The following is a 24,604-nucleotide window of genomic DNA, read 5'->3' on the forward strand; positions in this document are numbered from 1 at the left end:
GTAGTGAGCGGGAACTACTGTGGGCTTTCTGGCACTCAGCCCGGCGAGGCCGGAGCACTATACAACGTTAATTGGTCCACTTAACGAGGCCCCATGGGCTTCTCATCACAAATGAATGCCCGCCACCTAATTTGTCAGGACCATGCTCACCAGCTTCCCCCCCCCCCTTCCCCATTTTAACAAGGTCGAGCAGCACTTAAACAGCAGTGGCAACCCCAATCAGCTCGCACCCATGGCACCGAGAAGACCAGCCCCAGGATTCAGGTTGCAGACCTGGGGAGGCTCCTCATTGCAGAGGAGCAAAACAAAGCGGGCTAAACCGGTGAAAAACTCCCCATGGCCCAAAAGGTGACTTGGGTTAATGGACTTATCCATTGCCAGAGTCTCGCCTGTCGAGATTTTGCAGCAGGCGGGATGGAACAATCCAGACATTGGATAGCGGTGGGGAGCTCGTCGGCAGAAACTTCTTGAAAACTCACCATAAATGTTTCCAGAGAATCCTACCCATAACCATCAGGCAAAAACTCAAGACACTGAGGGTGCATTCCAACGGCCAAGCTACACCTTAAAAGCTACTCGCTGTCGCACAGTGTGGCTGTTGAAAACCGGGAGACCCAGCTCCTGGGATCTATCCGGCTCTCAACGCCTCGAGATTCAACACCATCTCATGAGATGTTGTGATGTGAATCCCACCCACGACAGCAAATCTGCACATCAGAGTGAGACAGCTAGCCTCACTCAAATGTGCAGATTTCCGAGGTACCTGAGGCTTGGTGATTGAACCCTTTTGCCTCGGAGACCTTGGCGAGTGCCCAAGGCTTTGCTGAAATTTCATGTCAACTAATCAACTGCAATATCCTCATCTACACAGCTGGTCACATGCTCAAAAATTTCAATAAAATTGGTTAGATATGACCTCCTTCTGACATGCCATGCTGACTATCCCTGATCAAACCTTGCCTCTCCAAGTGGAGATAGATTCTCTTCTTCAGACTCTTCTCCAGTATAGTTTCCTAACCACTGACATGAGACTCACTGGCCTGTCGATCCCTGGTTTCTTTCTACAACCTTTCTTAAAAAGTGGGACCACGTTAGCTGTTCTCCAGTCCTCTGGCACCTCCCCTGAGGTACGTTTGGGCTGCGGTGGTGGGGGGTGGAGGTCGGGGATTGTTTCGGGGCCCTCTGAGATCGGAGATCTATTGCTACAATGTGGAGTTCCAGCGAGCAGAGCCTCCCACTATACAAGGGGCTATGTGTGGCCTCAGTCATGTGATCCCAGTTCAGGCCCATTATTCAACATGAGATGCGTTGAAAAACCACTGTTCCTCAGCACTGCGAGTGCCGGAAAACACGCGGTTAAACGTGCTTGCTAGGGCCCTTTGCTCCTGAATTAGCAAATAACACTAAAGTTTATTGAAGAAAAGATAAAATAACAGTACACTTATCAATTAACTAAAAGAGAAAAGGTATACTTAACAGTCCAAAGATGTGCAGGTTAGGTGGATTAGCCATGATAAATTGCCCTTTGTGTCCAAAAATTGCTCTTAGTGTGGGGTTACTGGGTTATGGGGATAGGGTGGATGTGTTGACCTTGGGTAGGGTGCTCTTTCCAAGAGCTGGTGCAGACTCGATGGGCCAAATGGCCTCCTTCTGCACTGTAAATTCTATGATAATCTAAAATTGTATGCATACATATGAGTTAAAATGGATGGCTAATTCAGAAGAAACAGAAATCCACTTTGACCTTTTTCACCGACAGGAATTCTGCCTCTACATTGGAAGGAAGCTGCACTTTCCGGGATCCACACCAACAGGAATTCTGCCTCTGTTCCCGGTCCCAGGGCTACACTATCCATTCTCATGCCAACAGGAATTGTACCTTTTGTCCCCGAGAAATTGCACTGCAACCGATTTCCCTTCTCTTGGTGTATACAAATAAGATGGTTCCCAAAACCATCTTTTATATCTAGTCCTGGCATCACACCACCTTGATCCAAAGTTGTTGTTAACAACTATTTGATCGGTATGGTTGTAAGGGTTAATTTTATTGGATTTATTCATCTCTGCCTACTTCAACATAAGACAATTCATTCTTTCAATATGTATTCTTTATCGTAACACAGCACAAATGTCTTATTCACTCGGTCCAGGATTAGACTTGGTCTAGGACAGCTTGTTTCGATAGAGGTCTTGGCAAAATCATGCAATTGCATCCCAGACACTTTCACAGCAAAATACAGTTAGGAATGTTTGTGAAAAAATATATAATCTGACCCTCATTAACTACCGATGAATTACTTCAATTGAGGTAGTTCTTCCAATAATCATCTTATGCTGGTCGGTTTCTACTTTACAATTCTAGTGGTTAGTATATTAAAATGTTCCATAGTTTGGCAGCAGGTGTTTAAATCGCAAAATGGCTTCTTTTATATAAGGTGTTAGTACAAAATGACTGTGACCCTGCTAGCCTTGCAGAATACAGTCTCTTAAAAATTATCAATTTAAGCAGGCAAACTAAATCCTACGACAATAAAATCTAAAACCCAGGCCTGCTTTCAGTGGTTATTTGGGGGATAGAGATTGGTGGTGATGATTTTATGAGGGCAAAAATTTGACGAAACAACTGAACAAGTCCCAGAGAACAGAGGAGGCCTTTTAATCAGTCTGCTTCGGCACTCGGCCACCCCTGTGGACAACTCCGATCCGCTTCTGGGGGTGATAACCCAACTCAATCCCCCCCCCCGCCCCCAAAAGAGAAGATTGGTTTTGATGGGGCACTTTCTATAGAAGGAGGACTGTCGAGTCGGACTATTTCTACCTCCACCTTTTAGTAGAGAAAATCTGGGCCATTATATTATGCCACAGGGCCACTGTTAATGTAACATACTGAATTACGTTAGAGAAACTACAGAATGCAAAAGAAAACTAATCCAGAAAAAATACAAATAAATAACAAGCTGTCAGCATAATTCTGTATACTGGAGACTAGGAATACTGTGATAAAATCATACACTCACACCAATACAAGAATAAGTTACTGAACGATGAAGTCAAAAGTCAAGGATCGAGAATAAGAGAGCGCAGAATGAATGTAATTAATAAAAGAAGCAAAAGTGATATAAAGTGTAACTTTTTCACGCGGCAGGTAGTTGGAGTCTGGAATCCACTTTGGAGGCAGGTTCAATTAAAGCATCAAAAGGGAATTAGACTGTTATCCGAAAAGGAAGAATGTTCAGAGTTATGGAAGAAGGCAGGGAAGTGGAACTAGGTGAATTGTCCAAATGGAGAGCCGATGCAGAATATAATTGCTGTCTCTTGCACCGTGACCATTCTGTGATCAAAAATCAAGGGGTGGTGATGACCAGAACTGAACAGTAGTCATGAAGTTTATACCAGCAAAGGCCTTTGCAACACAAGGCCAACTGCAAAGCTGCCCAAAGGGAAAGCAACAGTTCCAGCTGCTACAGTGGGAACTGACTGTAGAGCTATGATTGGAGGAAGAGAAAAGACCGAGCTGCTCCTCCAATCACAAATTCTGTCTCTCTAGGTTGGTGTGTAATGGTTGTGTTTGAAGCAATTGCCTGCTCCATAGTTGTTTCTCATGAACATACATCATCTTGAACGTGTTCGAAAAGTTGAACGAATGCATGCAGATGGCAGGTTTTCAATTGTACGCTAGCACTTTGGAGGAGGCTGTAACTGGAGCCAGAAGGAGAAAAAAAAACTTTCTGAAGGAAAGCACTCTCCCTTGGCATCGATGACTATCCAATTGCTTGGAAGTGATTAGCATACCACATCAGGGAAATAGAAAAAGTAGAAGAGGGAGAATCAGAGTTTGATTGGACCAAACGCAAAGAAGGCCCCAACAGAAGAGTGAGAGACCAACTGAGTAAGACACACGCCTGTGTGCACAGAAATCACAGAAAAATAACAGTGCAGAAAAAGCCGTTCGGCCCATCGAGTCTGCATCGCCGCATGAAAGGCACCTCGTCTGCCATTTCTAATCCCATTTGCCAGCACTTGCATTCCATACCCGCACATAGACCAAACAAATAGTTGAAGAGATCCACACACAGGAGTGAAGGAGACATAAAAAGAAATTGAGAAAACACAGAATGACAACAAGAGACAAGGAGAGAGACATACAAATGGAGAGAGCGAGAAGTAAGGAACGATAAAGGAGAACTACACCAGGCTAGGACAAGAACACTGTGTAGAACAAGAATTTCTGTAAAGCTGGATCCCTTCATTAATAAATTGTTTGGGGAAACAAAGTTATTATTTATAAATATTAGTGTTGTCCTTGAAAGAATACTAAACCGGGACACAATGGCAGAGTGAGGTTACTTTATTTGAATTTGCAGCTTCCAGTCTCCCCTCACCAGAGTGTCAGTGAACTATTCAGTCACACAAGTAAATTTAATTCAAATTATTATTTTGTTCATATAACATTCAAACTTTAACTACAAATAAGGATTGTGTTTTAAAATTCACATTACAAATGAAACTTTTTCATACATTGGATTGGAAATTAGAAATATAAAAATGTTGATGTGAAATTTTTTAAAAGCTGTTTGTCCGTTCACAAAATTACTTCAATAAACAAACAGACTTTAACACGCATGGGGGATGGATGATGTCAGTTACCTCAGGAGGTCCACATTTTCAACCAATCAAAGCTCCTGCAGTGTTGCGACTGTTGAGATCTTGCAAGAGGTGCAGGAAGCTAGTAAGTAGGGCTGAGGGAATTGTTGTGAATCACTGGGATGCTGAGACCGGAGTGATGGCAGGCTGCAGATAGCAATTGCCCACGGGTTTGACCTTTTATTTATCTGTTTGGGAGTGGAAGTGACAGCGAACAAATTTTAGCACCATTTTACTGTTTTTAGTGCCATTTTACTGTTTTTTTTCTCTATGCAAGTTAATTGTAGGGATGGTGTACGGGGTTGTGCAAGGCTGAAGGTTTGTCTAGGAAGAGTATCTAAATACTCTTGCACTGGCCTTGAACACAACATTAAAAGTTCTGAAGAATCAGACCAACCTTGAGGGTAGACACAAGAGGAAAACTTGTCAAGCAATAATATGGGGAAGCGTAGGGACAGACTTGTAGACCCCCCCCCCCCCCCTGTGCAGTGAGGAAGCTTGGGTTAGGAGAAGTAAGAAGCTTTCCACATCCCCAAGATAATTATGTGCAGCCCTAGAGTAGACCTGTGGGGAAACTTGAGTATTCTATCGATTACCAATGTGATGCATAAAAATAGGCTGGAAAATTCAGAATTTAAAATGTGTAACCAATGAAGACGTCTATTAAGTGAACAGCTATTCAATCTGCATCTATTCTTCTTGCGCAATTTGTTTCTACTGTTTTAAATTAATATATTATTGCCCGTATTACACATTTAACATGATTTACAGCTGACACTGAGATTCGGGATTCAGAAGCAAACTATTAAAATCTGCAGATGACATCAAATGAAGGATAATGAGGCAAACTAACATAACAAATATAAGAAAAGATTAATCCAAAAGCGAGTTCTGATGAACGGTTATCTAGTTGAAACAATAGCACTGTTTCTCTCGACAGATGCTGCCTGATCTGAGTATTTCTAGTACTTTTTGTTTATGTTGTACAAGAAAACATTGACAGACTTGTAAAATAGGTTTGTAAATGACAAATTTCACTATGGATAGGTGCGAGATGGTTCATTTTGTTAGCTGGAATAAAGAGGCCAGCTATATCTTGGAAAATAGGAGTGTAATGGGGTGGAGGTGCAAAGTGATGTGGGGTAAAAATTCTTAAATTTTTAAATATAGCAGCATGGATTAATAAGCCATAAGTGCAAGTAAATTATGGGTTCATTTTAGGAGAAATAGACTTCAAAAGCAGAAAAGTTTTTTAAAAAGTTGAACAGAACCTTGTTGGACCGCACTTAACGTACTTGATGCAGTCTGACCTCCATAAAACAGGACATTGAGGCGCTGGAGAAAGTGCAAAAAGGATGATGCCTAAACTGAGACTGTACAATTATGATGGAAGATTGCGCAGGTTATGCTCCTTTCTAGATCTTTTCATTGAGAAGTGACCTGACAGATGCCTTTTGAATTATGAGGGGGTTCAAATAGGATCAATATAGAGAAGATGTTTCCACTATTTGAGAAATCCAAAACTAGAGCCGTCAATATAAGATCAATATATACCAATAAATTAAATGAGAAACTTCTTTAATCAGCAAATGGTGACAATGTGAGTTTTATTATCACATAATGGTTGAGGCAAATACCGAGAGAAAAACTGGATAAATACATGAGGGTATAGAAATAAACAGTTATGTTAGTAAAGGTAGGAGGAGACTAGTTTGATGCATGAAGATCAACATAGACTTGTTGGGGTGGCTGACCTTTTTTTCTGTGCTATCTTTTTCTGTGCTATCTAATTCTATATAAGTTATCTCCAACTTAATCCTTTTACAATAACTAAGTTATAGATTATAAAGCATGAAAAACAATTTAAATTCAGACAGTAACTCTAAATAAAATTAAACAAGTGCAAGACATTAATGCAATGGAATTAGTAATGGTTGTAGAATATTGTCTCCATTTGTTTACTAACAGTAATTATGCCCCCGTCAGTTCTTGTACCAACCTTCTTTTGCACTTCCTCCAGTGTTAGGAAAACAAAGGTGGTTTTAGATTGGTAAACACTAGAAATCAAGAAAAGTTTTAAGCATGTTTAATTTAATATTTCTGTGCCTGGAAGGGTAAAACCTATAGTTAAATTCATGCTGGACAAATTTGTTATTATGTGGGGTTGGTTAAGTTTCAACTGTGTTTCTATTGTACTTGGAGAGGGCTACGGTGTGAAGAATAAATAAAATGCATAAGCATGTGGGTGTTGCTTCGCAACTGCAGCCTTGTAAGGTAGAGAAACTTTTAAGTTTTAGTCTGCTAATTTGATTGCAGTTGGAGATAAGTTATAAGAGAGAAGGCAGTTCTCACAGCTCTACTAGAAGCAGCTGGTCTAGAAAGCTAGAGAGGGAACATCTCAGCATTTCTGGAAGAAAAATAATACTATGGAGTAATGGTTTTAAAAAGATGCTGGAACTAGCTGGTTAAGGAAATAGAGAAATGAAGAGACGTGTCTAAAAACTCAGTTATGTGGACAGAGTGCAAGGTATGGTTCAGAAGAATTCAGGGAAGAGTAAACAAAGTGTTCTGAGTTAAGGAGACATTTGTAGTAACCAGATTTAAAGTGGGACAGCAGCGTCGAGGGTAAATTGAATGTCTGATGACATTTTAATACAGTCTGGGAATCAAGAGTCAAATCAATTGTGAGCAGTTTGCACAGCACTCGAGACAAAGAAATCCTAAAGGGGTTGTTGTTTTTGTGAGGGCCCCAAAGAGTCCAACACGAGTTTGTGAGTCAAACAAACATAACTTTATTTACAATAATATTTGCAGTCCCAGTAGTTCACTATTGGTTTTCTCTATAGCTGGTTCCTAACTGGCCGGCTCTATTTGTACAACAGAAAAGGTTAATGATTGCCCCGCCCCCTTATTGAGGGAACTCTTACTCCCCCAAGATCGATGGAGTAACCAGCCTGTGGAGTCTGTGGATCAAGTCTATGTCAGGTGTACTAGGCTGCACAAACTTTTTAGTTTTTAAACAAATCTTTTCTTGAAGTTTGATTTTCACTTCAGCGCAATGCTCATGATCTATGGGTACCTGGTGTGGAGAGGGACGGGAAACGAGGAGGACCTCCTCGTGAACCTGCTTCTGGGCCGGGCGAAACTCACCATCAGGTCAAGGCAGCGAGCGACCGAGGGGTTTGTGTGGCCAGACTGCCTCTGCTGGTCTCACTTCCTCGCCCGTGGCCAACCTCCACCCCAGAGACTTCCCTTTCTTCTGGTCTGCTGACCACATCCAGGGCCCTCTGCTCAGCCACGGTGAGGGGCCGGATCCGGCCTTCTCGCTCCCGGCGGCTGTGGGTAGCCTTCTCGTGGGGGTGGGGGGTGGGGTGGAGGGGGAGGGATAGAGAACAGAAAACTACAGTGATAGACAGTACGATGCATTCAGCCCAGGGGGTGGGTCGCTGGTGGCCTCTGTGACCAGGGCACCCAGCCATGGAGGCCGGTATAGGTGCGGGCATGTGGTGCAGGGTGGAGGTTCGGCTGCTCTCCTAGTCGGTCACGGGTGTGTGGGATGGGGGGTTGGTGCCAGGTGCACAGTACTGCCTATTCGCCCAGGCCGCCCTGAGGATGTTGTGCAGTTTCTTCTTGCACTGCATGCCGGTCCGGATGGTGTTGCTCGTGGCACTGACCACCTCTGCCACCTGCACCCAGGTACGGTGAAAGGCGGTAGCTGGCAGCCTCCAACCCGGGCCGGGGTCTGCCTCTCCTCCACCACGTCCAGGTGCGTCTCCATCTCTGCATTGGTGAACTGTGGTGCCGCGGGTCTGGCTGCCATCTTGTTGGCTGAGATGGTGTGTGTGGGGAGTGCTGGGATGGTGTGTGGGGAGTGAAGTGTGTATATGCAGCTGCAGCGTCAGCCTTCTCAGCCCCCCCCGACTGCATCAGTGGCTCCGAAGTGGAGATGGTCGATCGGTTTAAGTTCTTGGCGGTCACTACCACCAACAGTCTGTCCTGGTCCAGTCAAGTTGATGCAACAGTCAAGAAGGCCCAACAACATCTCTACTTCCTGTGGAAGCCAAAGAAATTCGGCATGTCTGCATCAACTCTCACAAACCTATACAGATATGCCGTAGACAGCATCCTATCCGGCTGCATCACAGCTTGGTATGGCAACTGCTCGGCCCAAAATTGCAAGAAACTGCAAAGTGTGATGAACTCAGCCCAATGCATCACCCAAGCTTGTCACCCGCATATTGATTCTGTCTACACCTCCCTCTGCCTCAGGGAGGCAGACAACATTATCAGAGACCCCTTCCATCAGGCAGATGATACAGAAGTCTGAAGACCCGCACATCCAGAAATAGGAGCAGCTTCTTCCCCACAGCTACTAGACTCAACGATGCTCCCTTGGACTGATCTGTTCCCTGTAAGAATACTATTCACAACGTCCTATGCTGCTCTTGCTCACGTATTTGTTTTATTTGGCCTTGTATGCACTGTAACCAGTCACTGTTTGTCGATGCACCAAAATGTACTTTTTATGTCGATTATTCTTTTTTGTCTACTGTGCACGTTCCCTTGGCTGCAGAAAAATACTTTTCACTTTACTTAGATACATGTGACAATAAATTAAATCAAATCTGGATCTCGAATAACGACTAGTCAGAATACAGGAGGGAGATAGAGAACCTAGTGGAGTGGTGCAGCGACAATAATCTCTCCCTCGATGCCAGCAAAACTAAAGAGCTGGTCATTGACTTAAGGAAGCAAAGTACTGTACACACCTCTGTCAGCATCAACGGGGCCGAGATGGAGATGGTTAGCAGCTTCAAATTCCGAGGGGTGCACCTCTCAAAAAACTGTCCTGGTCCACCCACGGCAGCGCTACCACCAAGAAAGCACAACAGCGCCTGTACTTCCTCAGGAAACTAAGGAAATTTGGCATGTCCACAATAACTCTTACCAACTTAGAAAGCATCCCATCTGTCACGGCCTGGTATGGCAACTGCTCGGCCCAAGATCGCAAGAAACTTCAGAGAGTTGTGAACACAGCCCAGTCCATCACACAAACCTGCCTCCCATCCATTGACTCCATCTACCCCTCCAGCTGCCTCGGGAAAGCGGGCAGCATAATCAAAGACCCCTCCCACCCGGCACTCTCACTCTTCCAACATCTTCCATCGGATAGGATATACAAAAGTCTGAGAACATACACTAACGACTCAAAAAACAGCTTCTTCCCCGCTGCTACCAGAGTCCTAAACGACCCTCTTATGGACTGACCTCATTAACACTACCTGTATTCTTCACCCGACCCGATGCCGGTGTTATGTATTTACATTGTGTACCTTGTGTTGCCCTGTTATGTATATTCTTTTATTTATTTTTCTTTTCATGTCCTTAATGATCTGTTGAGCTGCTCGCAGAAAAATACTTTTCACTGTACCTCTGTGCACGTGACAATAAACAAATCCAATCCAATGGCAAACCCAGCGAAGACACACCGTTTCTCCTTGGAATCAGTCCATGTGGAACTGGTGCTAGCCCCTTGACAGTTGCTAAATTGTTCCAGGTGCAGCACCAGTTTTGCTGTTGTGCAAGTCCACAAATTCTGCCCCGACGTCTCAAGAACGGAGAATCCTTAGTAATGCTGCTTCACGGCGCCGAGGTCCCAGGTTCGATCCCGCTCTGGGTCACTGTCCGTTTGGAGTTTGCACATTCTCCCCATGTTTGCGTGGGTTTCACCCCCACAACCCAAAAGATGTGCAGGCTAGGTGGAGTGGACACACTAAATTGCCTCTTAATTGGAAAAAATGAATTGGGTACTCTAACATTTTTTTTTAATGGAGTGGAGAATCCTGCCGATAAGTTTTTTGGGCTAAGGTTCTATTCTGGGATCTTCCCATACAGTTATATCCTAACTGGGACTGTGACACTAGTGCTTCTAAATCCTGTTTTGTGGAGACTATACTGTCCACAGTACTCTAAGCATGGTCTAACCAAAGTTCTAAACAAGTTTAAATATGATAAGAATTAGTTGCTTTGGTTATGGCAGCATTTGCATGCTTTAACTGAGTAGTGAGTAAACAGAACAGTCTAATTTTGATAAATGCATAGTCATTTAAATTGTCATTTCTGTACACTAAATACATTTTGCACTTATTTCAGGTTCTAGTGAAAACATGGACCATCCAGACTAGTAAGTATTGTGCCGTTGCCTACCTTCCTAATAGTACTGAAAAATCTTATGGAGGCAGAGAATACTGAGGAAAGAAAATTCACAGCGGTAACCACCGTGGAAGAGTTGGAAATAAATACATTAGAAAAGATTAGTAAAACTTCAAGCATGGTTATGCATTGCTTCAAGGAGCAGTTCAGCAAGGTGAAGTAAAACACTGAAGAAGTGAAGCAACTTGAGAATAAGCAGTGAATTATAAGCATAACTATAGATTTTAATTTTTACAAATGTTGTGATTAACCCTGCACAGAAACAGTTATGTTTGTGTATGTTGTATGTATGTATGTATGTATGCTAAGGGCAAGAGAGTGGTTAACACTGTTGCTTCACAGCTCCAGAGTCCCAGGTTCGCTTCCTGGCTTGGGTCACTGACTGACTGTGTGGAGTCTGCACGTTCTCCCTGTGTCTGCGTGGGTTTCCTCTCACAAGTCCCGAAAGACGTGCTGTTAGATAATTTGGACAATCTGAATTCTCCCTGTGTATCCGGACAGCCTCCAGAATGTGCCGACTCGGGGCTTTTCACAGTAACTTCATTGCAGTGTTAATGTAAACCTACTGTAAGAATAAAGATTATTAATATGTAGTGGAAAAATCAAAAGAGATTAATTGGAATAACAGCACAGCAGGCCATTCTACATGGATGGGTGACCAGCTTTGTCAATGGTGAAACTGATAGTGAGGAAGCATTCCACACTATCAACCCACCCTGTTTTCATCCTTATGATATTAATAGGATGAAAATTGAGTAAGCTCTACCAGACTCGGATGATCCCCTCCATCAGATTATCGCGCAGCTGGTGAAGGTGAAAATTACCCCAAATATTTGCACTCCTAAAACTCTGTTCTTCCACTCTGCCAAGAAATGTATTATTCACAGTTTACTTCCTTTCACTGTTCTATTCCCAAAAAATCTTGTTCTTGATTCTCTGTTTTCACATTCATGTCTGTGTTATCATGTAGTCTCCTGAATTGTTCCTTATAGTTGGTCCTGGTACCATGGTAATAGTAATAATCTTTGAGATTATTGCTCTTTATCCTTAATCTATTGGGAAACAAAAGTGATTCCATCACAGATGCCTCGGTCATATCATCTTTTTCTGCTGTCTCCTTCAAACTTTAGTATTCTGGGTTGTATATCAGGGTTGTATACCATTTACGTCAGGTGAATTGCTAACATTTAGTTTGAGCAACTCTTTTCAATAGATTCCTTTTGGATATTTACCCCCTCACTCTTCTAAAATCCAATGAATATAATCCTAACTGACTTCAGCTCTCCTCCTATGAGAGTCCCACCATCCCAGGGATTAGCATGGTAATCCTTTGTTGCACTCCCTCCATAGCAAGAACATCTTTCCTCGGATAAGGACACCAAAACTGCACATAATTCTCTAGGTGTGGCATCACCAATCCCCTATACAATTGAGTAAAACATCTCTATTCCTACACTCAAATCCTCTCGCTATGAATGCCATTTGCCTTCTTTACTGCCTGCTGTACCTGTGCGCTTACTTCCAGTGACTGATGCAGGAGGACACCAAGATCTCGCTGAGTATCCACCTCTCTCAATTTACACCCATTCAAATAATAATCTGGCTTCTTGTTTTAGCTACCGAAGCAGATAACCTCGCATTCATCCACATTATACTGCATCTGCCATGCACATACACACACCCTCAGCCTGACCAAATCCCGTTGAAGCATCCCTGCATCCTCCCCACAGCTCACCCTCCCACCCAACTTTGTATCATCTGCAAATGTGGAGATAATACATTTGGTTCCCTTGTCCAAATCATTAATATATAATGTGAACAATTGGTATCCCACTGCCTGCCAATGAGAAAAGGACCCAGCTTTCCAACTTTTTGCTTCCTGTTTGCTGACTGGCTTTATGTCCATCTCCAGACACTACCTAAAATCCCATGCACTTTATCTTTATACAGTAATCAGCTATGCGCAAACGTGTTGAAAGCTTTCTGAATGTCTAAATAAATCCACATCCACCGGTTCTCCCTGGTCAATTCTACTGGTTACATCTTCAAATAATTCTAATAGATTTGTCAAACATGATTTTCCTTTCATAAAGCCATGCTGACTTTGTCTGGTTACACCACTGCTTTCCAAATGATGTGCTATGAAATCCTTGATAATGGACTCTAGCAACTCCCCTACTACCGATGTTAGGTTCACCGATCTGTAGTTTCCTATTTTTATATTAGCTATCCTCCAATCTGAAGGAACTATTCCAGAGTCCAAAGAATTTTGGAAAATGGCCACCAATGGATCTACTATTTCTTGGCCCACTTCCTTAAGTACTTTGGGAGAAGATTATCAGGCCCTGGAGATTTGTCCACCTTCAATCGCATTAATTTCCCCAAATCCATTTCTTTACTTATACTAATTTCCGTCGGCTCCTCCGAACTTCCGGTACATTATTCATGTCTTCCTTTATGAAGACAGAAGCAAAGTATGAATTTAGTTCTTCAGCCATTTTGTTGATCCCTATTATGAATTCCTTCCTTTCTGACTGTAAGGGTCTACATTAGTTTTTATCAATCTTTTTCTCTTTACATAACTTAGAAACTTTTACAGTCAGTTTTTATGTACCCTGCTAGCTTACTTTCAAATTGTATTTTCCCCTTCTTAATCAATCCCTTGGTCCACCTTTGCTTAATTTTAAACTGTTTCCAATTCTCGGGCCCATAGCTTTTTCTTGCTAATTAGTATTCCTCTTCTTTGAATCTAATACTATTTCCAATTTCCCTTGTAAGCCATGGTTTGGCCACGGTTCCCTTTCTACACATGCACCAAATAAGAATAAACAATTTTTGGAGTTCACCTCTTCATTCATTGAATGCCTGCCATTGTTTGTCCACTTTCAGTCCTTCCTTTCAGAAATGTTTCCCTGTCTGTCATAACCAGCTCATGCCTCATAGTTACCTTTAATTAGGTTCAGGACTCTGGTTTCAGAATTAACTAACTCACTATCCACCTTGATAAAGGATTCTATCATATTATGGCCACTCATCCCCAAGTGTTCTCTCACAATTAGATTGGCAACTAATTTTTCTCATTGCACACACCCATCTGTACTAATATCTTTCCTCAATATTGTATCAATACCTTATTTAACCAACAATGCAACTCCACCACCTTTTCCTTTCGGTGTGTCCTTCCGGAAACCTGAATAGCCATCAATGTTTAGTTCACATCCTTGGAGCCATGTCTCTGTAATTCCAACTATATCATATCCCTTTTACATCTATCTGCTCAACTAATTCATCCAGTTTATTTTGAATGCTCCACGTGTTCTGGTACAAAACTTTAAGGCTCTTTTTAATATTCCTTATCCTGTCCCTACTTTTATTTTACAGTGTCATTGTCTGATACAGGCTCTTGATTTTTCTGCCTATCACTTTTCTTATTCTCCTTGTCTTTTTCTCTTGTTTGATTTCCCCTGATCTAATACCCTCTCCCTCTCACTATCTCTTCTGCCACGTATTTATCCAATACATCCTACTATTTCAACTCTGTCTAGCACTAGTCGTAATCCTAAAATCACTATCGTTGAGGTCCAACTTCTCAACTTTCTTCCTAACTCCCTAAATTCTGCTTTCAGGACATCATCCCTTTTTTTTTTTTACCAATGTCATTGGTACCAATGTGCACCCCAACCACTGCCTGTTCACCCTCCCCCTCCAGAATGTCCTGTAACCACTCTGAGACATCCTTGACCCTAGCACCAGGGAGGCAACTGTCACCCATGCACATCATGAGGTAAAAACAGGCAGTGACAGACATCCGGGTTAGCCAATCAACATACAGGACAGAGCACAACCAATCACCAGACAGAACATCAGAGGGGGGCTTCCAACTATAAAACATACGAGGCATCAGCACTCTGCCTCTTTCCACTGGTGACAACTGGGTAGTGACAGTCCGGGTGTACATATCAGCCAGCACCTTCTGCACGTGGATCAGAGCTAGCCTGGTCTGGTAAGTTACAGTTAGTACCCTTAGAGTAGTAGAGTGTCAACCCACAGCCAGCTGTGTGAATTGTTATAGAAGTTCAATAAATCGTATTGAACCAATGCCTACGTTTGGTGTATGCTTTACAGTTCATCTGCATCCTGTTACAGTCCGTGTTACCCCAGGGTGAATAACACGGCAGCAACATACCATCCGGAAGTCTCGTTTGTGGCCACAGAAAGGCCTATCTATTCCCCTTACAATCGAATCCCCAATAACTATTGCATTCCCACACTTTTTACTCCTCCCCTCTGCAGCAAAACCAACCATGGTGCAACTTTGACTGATGCTGCTTTCCTCTGAGAGGTCATTCCCCTCGACAGTATCCAAAACGGTACATCTGTTTTGCAGTGGAATGGCCACAGGAGATTCCAGCACTGCCTGCCTATCTCTCTTGCTCTGTCTGGCGGTCACCCTTTCCCACCTTGCCTGTGAAGTCTGACCACCTCTCTACACGTGCTATCCACGACACTCTCTGCCTCGCGGATGCTCCAATGTATTTCCAGCCACCGCTCCAGCTTTGAAACCCGGACTTCCAGGAGCTGTAGCTGGAGACACTGCTTCCTGCACACATGCTGGCCCCAGAAATATTGCCAGCCTCCCACATGAGGAGCAAACCAAGGATTTGAGTTCTCCTGCCATTATTTACCCTTTTAATTTATAAAGTTTGGAAGATGCCTGATATTAGATTATATACAATTCCCTATGGCCCTTCTTTCCTTGTCGTTGTTACTACCAATTATAGCCCTTGCTGATTATAAACCACAAAACTTATTTTCATGAAAGTTGTAAAAACTCATCAACCTGCCCACAATATACCAATCAGCTCGCTCCCTGGTAGCCTCGGCTGCAGCAGGGCAAGATTACTTTCTGAAGATTAAAAGTTGCAAAGTAAGGAGAAAAAGCTCTGCACCGAATTCCCACTCTGCTTCAAATTCTCAAGTTTAAAACTCACTCTGTCTGTGCCTCACTCCGGATGTGGCGTCTTCTTCTGCTCATGAATAAAGCTCAGTCAAGGGATAGGTCAATCATGATGCAGTGGTGGACATTGAAAGGGATGTTTTAGAATAGACTGAATAGATGCATGCCGCGAGAAAGAAAAATTCCAAGGGAGGACTCCCCATCCATGGTTAACTAAAAGATAGTATCAAACTTAAAGAAAAAGCACACAATTGTTCAAGGACAGGTGGCAGGTCAGAAGATTAGACAGAATATAAAGAATAGCAAAGAATGACAAAAGATTAATAAGGGGAAAATTAGACTACGACAGAAAGTTAGTTGGAAATTTAGGGTGTGATTTAACGAAAAAGAAGAGCCCTGTTTTGGGAGGATTTAGCAGGGTCACTGCTATCAAATGGGACTCTGTTATTTTTCTGGGCCTTGGCTGGGAATGCTCCCCAAGGTCGCACTTAGCATAATATCCTGCACTGAGGAGTTCTGCTCATCTCTCGATCCTTTTGACCCTCAATGCCCCAGCTCAACTGTTGGGGGTGTCGTGTCCCGCTCACCCCATCTCATATGGACAGGGCCCCCCCAGGCCTGAGCCCAGCATGAGCAAAATGCCAGTTTGGCACTGCCAGCCTGGCACCCTGACAGTGCTCTTGCCAACCTGACTGTGCCCCCTTGGTGTTCTGACAGTGCCAGGGTGGCATCCAGATGGTGCTGCCAGGGAAGTCTGGCAGCGCCCAGGTGACAGCAGCAGTGCCAGGCTGCCATCCTGCCTAGAGGCCAATCACCCGGGATCATCTGGGAGAACCCCCCTCCAAAGTGCCATTCTGCCTGGTCCCCATTTGTGGGAACCAGTGCTAAAAGCACCCAGCTGAGGTCTCCTCGGCGAGGACAAACTGGGACTAGTTAGATCAGGCATTGGCATAGTTTGCACACTTAACTATATAAATCTGGATCCCGGCCATTGTGAGTTTTAAACCTACCTAAGCGGGGCTTGGTCACGCCCATTGTGCGCTTGCGCTGCCTCGTGATGTCCGGGTAAATTTCACTGGTTGCTGGGTAGCCCGCGGGAGGGTTCTCCTGGCATCTACTGGTCGGATTGCACTCTCTTTCGGACGTGATGCAGCCGGTAGATCAAGCCCATAATGCCCTCATCAGAACATGCCCTTCCACCTATTTTCGTATCTTCGGAAAATTTGGAAAACTTACATTGGAAAATCTTTGCCAAATCTTTGCCGCAGAAGACTGTGGAGGCCAAATCACTGAGTGTCTTTAATGCAGAGATAGATAGGTTCTTGGTTTAATAAGGGGATCAGGGGTTATGGGGAGAAGGTAGGAGAATGGGGATGAGAAAAATATCAGCCATGATTGAATGGCGGAGCAGACTGGATAGGCCAAGTGGCCTAACTCTGCTCCTATGTCTTATGGTCTTATTATTTCCTGCCATTAATGTAAATAGTGAACAATAGCGGGCCAAGAACTGATTCCTGTAGCATTCCACTAGTTACATGTTTTCACTCTGAAACGGTCCCATTTATTGCAACACTCTATTTTTAATGTAGCAGATAGTTTTTAACCCATGCTAACACACTTTTTCCAATTCAATGGATTTTTACTTTATGCACGGCACCTTGTCAACAGCCTTTTGGAAACCTAAATATACTACATCTATAGATTCCCCTCTATCCGGGAAACATGAGTCTTTTTCTGGTTGGTAAGATGCAACTAGCGGGGTTCTACAGGGTTCAGTCCTCGGGCTCCAACATTTACATATGAATGTCTTGGATGTAGGGATATATGGTACTATAGCCACATTTGCAGATGATACTAAAATGGGTGGGATAGTAAGTTGCAATGAACAAATTGGATATTTACAAATGGATGTGGATAGGTTTGGTGAGTGGGCCAAAATTTAGCAGATGGCATTCAACGTGAGTAAGTCATCTTGGTCAGAAAAATGGAAAGGCAACATATTATCTAAATCTGGGTGTCCTTGTGCATTAATCTCAAAACTAGTATGCAGTACAGCAGCTAACAAGGAAGGCAAAGAAATATTTACTTTTAGAGCTAAAGGGATAGCGTATCAATGTAGGTATTGCTGCAATTGTACAAGGCATTGGTGAGACCTCACCTGGAGTACTGTGTACGGTTTTGGTCCCCATATTTGAGGAGGGATGACGTTGCATTAGAGGCAGTTCAGGAGATTCACTAGATTGATTCCAGAGATGAGGGGTTTTGGAGAGATTGAGCTGTTCAGGCCCTTAGTGTCTCGGGTTTAGAAGAATGAGAGATCTAATTGAGGTTTATACAATGATAAATGATACTGACAAAGTAGACGTTGAGCAGATGCTTCTTCTTGTGGGGCAATCTAGAACAAGAAGACATAGTTTTAGGATAAGGGGTAGCGGATTTAAAACAGAGATTGAGAAATTACTTCTCTCAAAGGGTTGTGAATCTGTGGGATTCACTACCCCAGAGTGTGGTGGATGCTAGGACTTTGAGTAAATTTAAGGCAGAGGTAGACAGATTTTTAATTTGTAATCAGTTGAAGGGTTATGGAGAATGTGCAGCAAAGTGTGACGTGAGGCCAAAAGGAATCAGCCATGATCGTAATCCATGGTGGAGCAGGCTCGAGGGGCTGAATTGCCTATTCTTGGGTCCTAGTTCTAATGTACTCTCCCTGTTATATCCTCAAAGAATTCAAGCAAATTTGTCAAACATGATTTACTTTTCATAAAACCGTGTTGTCTAGGTTTGATTATATTCAGCTTTCCTAAATGATTAGGTATTTCCTCTTTGGTTATTGATTCCAGTGTCTTGCCAATAATAGATGTTAAACTAACTGGCCTATATTCTCTGCCTTGTGCCTTTCTCCCGTTTTGAACAAGGGAGTCACATTGGCTGTTTTCCAATCTTCCGGTACCGGAATTTAGTGAGTTACAAAAAATTTCAACCAGTGGGTCCCCTATCTCTGAAGCCACTTCCATTAAAACCGTAGCGTGCAGTTCATCATGTCCTGGTGACTTGTCTGCCTTTAGCCCACTGAGATCCTCTAATGCTCTGTCCCTTGTGATTGGGTTTTTTGTAATTCTACCATTATATTTGAAATCAGCCCATCTGATATCTTGGGGATATTTGCAATATCTTCCATGGTGAAGAAGAGTGGTGTGCCACAGGTATTGGGCAAAATAACTGAAGGAATGATTGTTAAATTTGCTGACGACACAAAGATAGGTAGGTTAGTAAGAAATGAAGAGGACACGAGGCTACAAAGGAATATAAATAGAAGTGAGTGGGCAAAGACCAGGAAAATGGAGTATAATGTGGGAAATTGTCCAGTCTGCCAAGAAAAATGAAAAAGAAACATGTTCTCTAAATGGTGAGAGATGGCAGAGCTGTGAGATAGAGGGGGATCTGGGTATCCTAGTGCATCAATCACGAAAGTAAAGTAATCCGGAAAGCTGATAGAATGTTATCACTTATCATGAGGGGAATTGAATCTAAAAGTAGGGAGGTTATGCTTCAGTTATACAGGGCATTGGTGAGAACACATCTGGATTACTGTGTGGAGCACTGGTCTCCTTATTTAAGGAAGGATGCGTTGGAAGCAGTTCGGCGAAGGTGTACTAAACTAATACCTGTAATGAATGCGTTAACTTTTGAGGAAAGATTGCAAAGACTAGGCTTGTATCCAATGCTGTTTAAAAGTGTAAGAGGTGACTTAATTGAAACATATAGATCTTGAGGGGTCCGGACATGATTGATGTGGAGAGGATGTTTCATTTTTGGTAGAATCCCGAACTAGGGATTGCTGTTTGAAAATAAGAGATTACCCATTTTGAGGAGAATTTTTTTTTCTGAGGGTTATGAGTCTTTGGAACTCAGTCTTTGAATGTTTTAAGACCGAGGAGACGGCATTTCATCCTCTTGCTTAAACCTATCAGGGATTAGGGCAGCACGGTGGCCTAGTGGTTAGCACAGCTGCCTCACGGCGCTGAGGTCCCAGGTTCGATCCCGGCTCTGGGTCACTGTCCGTGTGAAGTTTGCACATTCTCCCCGTGTCTGCGTGGGTTTCGCCCCCACAACCCAAAAATGTGCAGAGTAGGTGGATTGGCCACGCTAAATTGCCCCTTAATTGGAAAAAATAATTGGGTAATCTAAATTTATTATAAAAAAAAACCTATCAGGGATAGGCGGGAATGTGGAGTTACAATCTGATCAGCATTGATTCTATTGAATGGTAAGAGCCAGTCCGATTGACCGAGTGGTCTACCTACTTCAAATTCCTATGTTTGTATGTTCATATATTTATTCAACTACTTCTTGCAGTAAACCATTCCAATGTAATGGTTCACTGTAAAAATACGTTTCTCCCAACCTCTCCACTCACTTTCTTTGTGACAGTTTTAAATTGATGACCACTTATCACTGCCTTCCCTTATTTATATTCATTCATGGGATGTGACATTGCTGTCAAGGCCAGCAATTATTGACCTTGGGCACTTTCTGGAACAGATACAAGTCTGTACGTTGCAAGCACTCAATGGTATCATGTAGGAAGTTCCATGATTTAATCACATTGACAATATATTTCCAAGCCACGGTGGTACGTGACTTGGAGTGGAACTTGCAGGTAATGGTTTTCGCATGAGCCTGTTGCCCTTGTTCTTCTAGTGTGTGCATGCGTGAGTCAGTCGTGATGACCATGCCCTGGTGCAGTCCCCTGCTACACTGACACTGCCAGGGGCTGGATGCAGATCCTCTAGGACCCCCATTGGTGGGGGGTTGGGATGGATTCCCATTATGTTGGCCAGCACTTTGATTGCACAGAGTGCTGTTTGATCTGGATAGAAAAGGCAGCTGTGAAACCAGCAAGTTTCGCACTGCTTCGAATAATAATCTTTATTAGTGTCAAAAGTAGGCTTACATTAACACTGCAATGAAGTTACTGCGAAAACCCCCGGGTTGCCACACTACGGCACCTGTTCGGGTACACTGAGGAAGAATTCAGAATGTCCAATTCGCCTCTCAAGCGCATCTTTCGGGACTTGTGGGAGGAAACCAGAGCACCTGGAGGAAACCCACGCAGCCACGGGGAGAACATGCAGACTCCATACAGACAGTGACCCAAACCAGGAATCGAATCTGGGAATCAAACCTTTTTGCACCTGATCACGCACTCTGCAATTTTAAGAAAATTCCAACCTGAAGGTTGTCCATATCTTATTGCATATGAGCATGGTCTGCTTCGGTATCTGAGAAGTATTGAATGTGACTGAGCATTGAAGTTATCAGCAAATGTCCTTGAGGCTAATGCTGACCTTATGATGATGGGAAGTTCATTGATGAAGCAGCTGAAGATGGTTAGACCCACCGTACTTCCTTGAAGAGCGCCTGCAGTAATATCCTGGGGCTGAGTTGATCTTGAACAATCTTTCATCTTTCTTTGCACTTAATGACTCCAGCCAGTGGAGAGTTTTCCCCAATTCATATTGACTTCAGTTTTACTAAATCTCCTTGATGCCACGCTTGGTCAGTGCTGCCTTGAAATTAAGGGAAGTTGCTCTCGCCTCATCTCTAGAATTCAGCTCTTTTCTCCATGTTTCCGCCAAGGCTGTAAGGAAGTCAGGAGCCGAATGGTGCTGCTGGAAGCCTGCTGTTTATTGGTGAAGTATAAACTGGTAGTAGTGTCGATGACCCCTTCCATTACTTGATGAAAAGTTGATGCAGTAATAATTGGGCGGATTGGATTTGTCCTGCTTTTTGTGGACTAGACCAACCTGGGTAATTTTCCATTTGTCAGGTAGATGCCATTTTTCTGTTGTAGCTGTATTGTCAGAGTTTGACTTTGGACATGACCAGTTCTGGAGTTCATGTCTTCAACAATACTGCTGGGATGTTGTCAGGGGCCATAGCCTTTGCTGTATCTAATGCACTTATTTCTTAATATAGCAGGGAATTAATCGATTTGACTGAAAACTGGCATTTATAATGTAGGGATCTCAGGAGGAGGCAAGGACCACACTTTTGGTTCAAGATCGTTGCAAATATTTGAGCCTTACCTTTTGTACTAACTTTAAGGGCTCCATCATAAAGGATAGGAATGTTCATGGAGCCGCCTCCTCTAATTAGTAATTGTCCACCACCATTCTCGATTGGATATGGCAGGTCTGCAGAGCTTTCATGTCACCTGTTGATTTGCTTAGCTCTGTCTAAAGCATCCTGCTTTCACTGTTTAAAAGCTTCTAGTCCTATGTTCTTTCTCACTTTGTCAGTTGGCACCTCGCTTTTAGGTGTCCCCAATCATACACTCCTCTTTGAACCAGGGTATGCCATCTGACTTCAGGGTGGGACATAACAGACCAGGGACATATTGTGATGACATTCATTTCTGCTGCTGGTGGTGACTCTTGGCACCTCATACATGCCAAGTTTCAAGTGCCAGGTCTGTCCTGAATCTATCCCATTTAGCACTGTGATAGTGCTATACAACTTGGAGGGTCCCCTCTGTGTGAAGACAGGGCTGTGTCTCTACCAGGACTCCATGATAGACACTTCTACCAATACTGTCATAGATAGATGCATCTACAATGGGTAAATTAATGAGGACCAGTTGAGTACGTTTTTCTATTGCATTGAATGCCTTTCCTCCTGCCGTCTGCCCCATCTGGCAGATATGCCCTTCAGTACTAGACCAACTCAGTCAGTAGTGGTTCTACCAAAACATTCCCGATGATGGCTATTGAATTCCTACAACCAGAATATATTCTGTATCCTTGAAATCCTTAGCACTTCCTCAAAGAGATATTCAACATGAAGGAAAACCGCTGATGTCATCAGTCAAGGGAATGCAATAATCACCAGGAGGTTTCCTTGCCATGTTTGACCTGATGCCATGAGACTTCATATGGGTCATAATTTTCCAGCCCATCACGTCAGAGGGATCTTCCGATTCTGGAGATTTCAGTGGTGTGCCGTCCTTGCTGTGGGTTCTCGACCTATGGTGTGGAGTCAACGTTGAGAATTCCATGGCAACCCCCTGTCGACAGTATATGGCTGCCGCAAGCTTTGGGTGTGTTGTGCCACTGGGACAGAACGCACTCCTAGATGATGATGGAGGGTTCCAGGCATTGGCTGAATGGTATGATTCTGTGAGTATGACTACACCAATATTTTGATGCCAGGTTTTATTCTTCTGAAACTCCCCTTTGGTGGTATTGATACAAACTGAGAGGCTTGCTAGGCCATTTCAGAGGCCAGTTAAGAACCACATTGCAGTGTACTTAGAAGCACATGTAGACCGGACGAGGTAACTACAGAAAATTTCCTTTTCTAAAAGACATTAGTGGACCAAATGGGTTTTTATGGCAATCGGTAGTTTGTTGTCATCATTATTGATACAAGCCTCAAGATCCAGCTGTGTTTAATTTGCCACGTTCCCCTGGTGGAAAATGCCTCCAGATCATTTGGAACACACCACCAGTCACTATACTATTGTTTCAATTTCCTTACAGAGGAAAATAGAACTTGATTTTTATCCACAGCAATAAAACCTGCACAACATTCAGGCTTGGGCTGATAAGTCCAAGTAACATTCCCCCCACAAAGGTGCCAGGCAATGACCAGTAAGAGAGAATCTAACTATTTATCCGTGACATTTTTCCTGGGATGGCCCGGTGGCACAGTGGTTAGCATTGCTGTCTCACAAAGCTAGGGACCCAGGTTCGATTCCCACATCGGGTGACTGTCTGTCTGGAGGTTGCACTTTCTTTCTGTGTCTGCGTGGGTTTCCTCTGGGTGCTCCAGTTTCCTCCCACAGTCCAAAGATGTGCATGTTAGGTGGATTGGCTATGCTCAATTGGCCCTAGATGGGGTTAGGGGAATAGTGTGAGGTTTGGGCCTAGGTAGGGTGCTCTTTCAGAGGGCCAGTGCAGACGCATTGGGCCAAATGGCCTCTTGCTCTGTCAGGATGCTATGACATTCAACGGCAGAACCATTTCTGAATCCCCATATCGAGATCCTGGAGCTTGCCATTGATTAGAAGCTGAACTGGATCAGCCATATAAATCCTGCGGCTACAAAAGTAGGTCAGAGGTAGGGAGGTCTGCGGAGAGTAACTTGCTCGCTTATCAAAATCTCCCTGAATTTAAATCTTTATTTGTGTCGAAGTTTACTCCTAGTATCAGGCAGGAATCTATGACCAGTTTATGGTTTTAATGCCCTCTCTATATGAGTTCCCACCACTACAGACAGTAATTCAGCTAGTAGTGTAACCCGTTGCTTAGTACATATTGTAACCTCTCTCATCTTGTATTATTTAAAATCCAACATGCTATTTGCCTTTCTCTATGATGTTCATACTTTCAAGAATTAAGTATTTGTAACCCGAAGCCCCTTTGCTTCTCCACATCCTTCAATGCGTTTCTACTGATTGTATACTTCCATTGCTTGCTTTTCTCTCCATGTACACTGCCTCACGCTTTTCCACATCTGTGACCCTTTGCCCATTCCCCAAACTTGTCTCTATCTTCCTGGAAACTTCTGCAGTCCTCCTTGCTGTATGCCATTCTATTTTTGTGCCATCATCCTATTTGTGTATCATGCTTACGATACCCTAACCAAAATGGTCTATTTAAATCCAAAACAAAATGGACCTAGCTCTGACCCCTGAAGTATACACTTTCAACCTTTTCTCCCATTTCAGAAGCACCTATTAACTGTTTATGTGGACTTTAAAAGTTAGTCCCTTGTCGCCCCAGGTCA

General features: G+C 43.4%; 1 protein-coding gene across 9 annotated transcripts in view; it reads left to right on the top strand.

The window, feature by feature from the left end:
• ica1 (islet cell autoantigen 1) overlaps positions 1 to 24,604 on the top strand; it is a 272,925-nt gene that overhangs the window by 5,645 nt on the left and 242,676 nt on the right. For 6 of the 9 annotated variants that reach the window (XM_038797509.1, XM_038797513.1, XM_038797517.1 and 3 more), the window contains exon 2: positions 10,798 to 10,828. The exons of 1 other annotated variant lie outside the window; for it this stretch is intronic. In XM_038797509.1, coding sequence (XP_038653437.1) covers positions 10,812 to 10,828 — 17 coding nt within the window. In that variant the 5' untranslated portion in view covers positions 10,798 to 10,811. Of the gene's footprint in view, positions 1 to 1,759; positions 2,024 to 10,797; positions 10,829 to 10,867; positions 11,012 to 24,604 lie in introns of those variants that run through there. 2 more of the 9 variants (XM_038797511.1, XM_038797514.1) reach the window with 2 other exon arrangements.

The sequence above is a fragment of the Scyliorhinus canicula genome, chromosome 5, assembly GCF_902713615.1.
Source record: "Scyliorhinus canicula chromosome 5, sScyCan1.1, whole genome shotgun sequence".
Classification (NCBI taxonomy): Eukaryota; Metazoa; Chordata; class Chondrichthyes; order Carcharhiniformes; family Scyliorhinidae; genus Scyliorhinus; species Scyliorhinus canicula.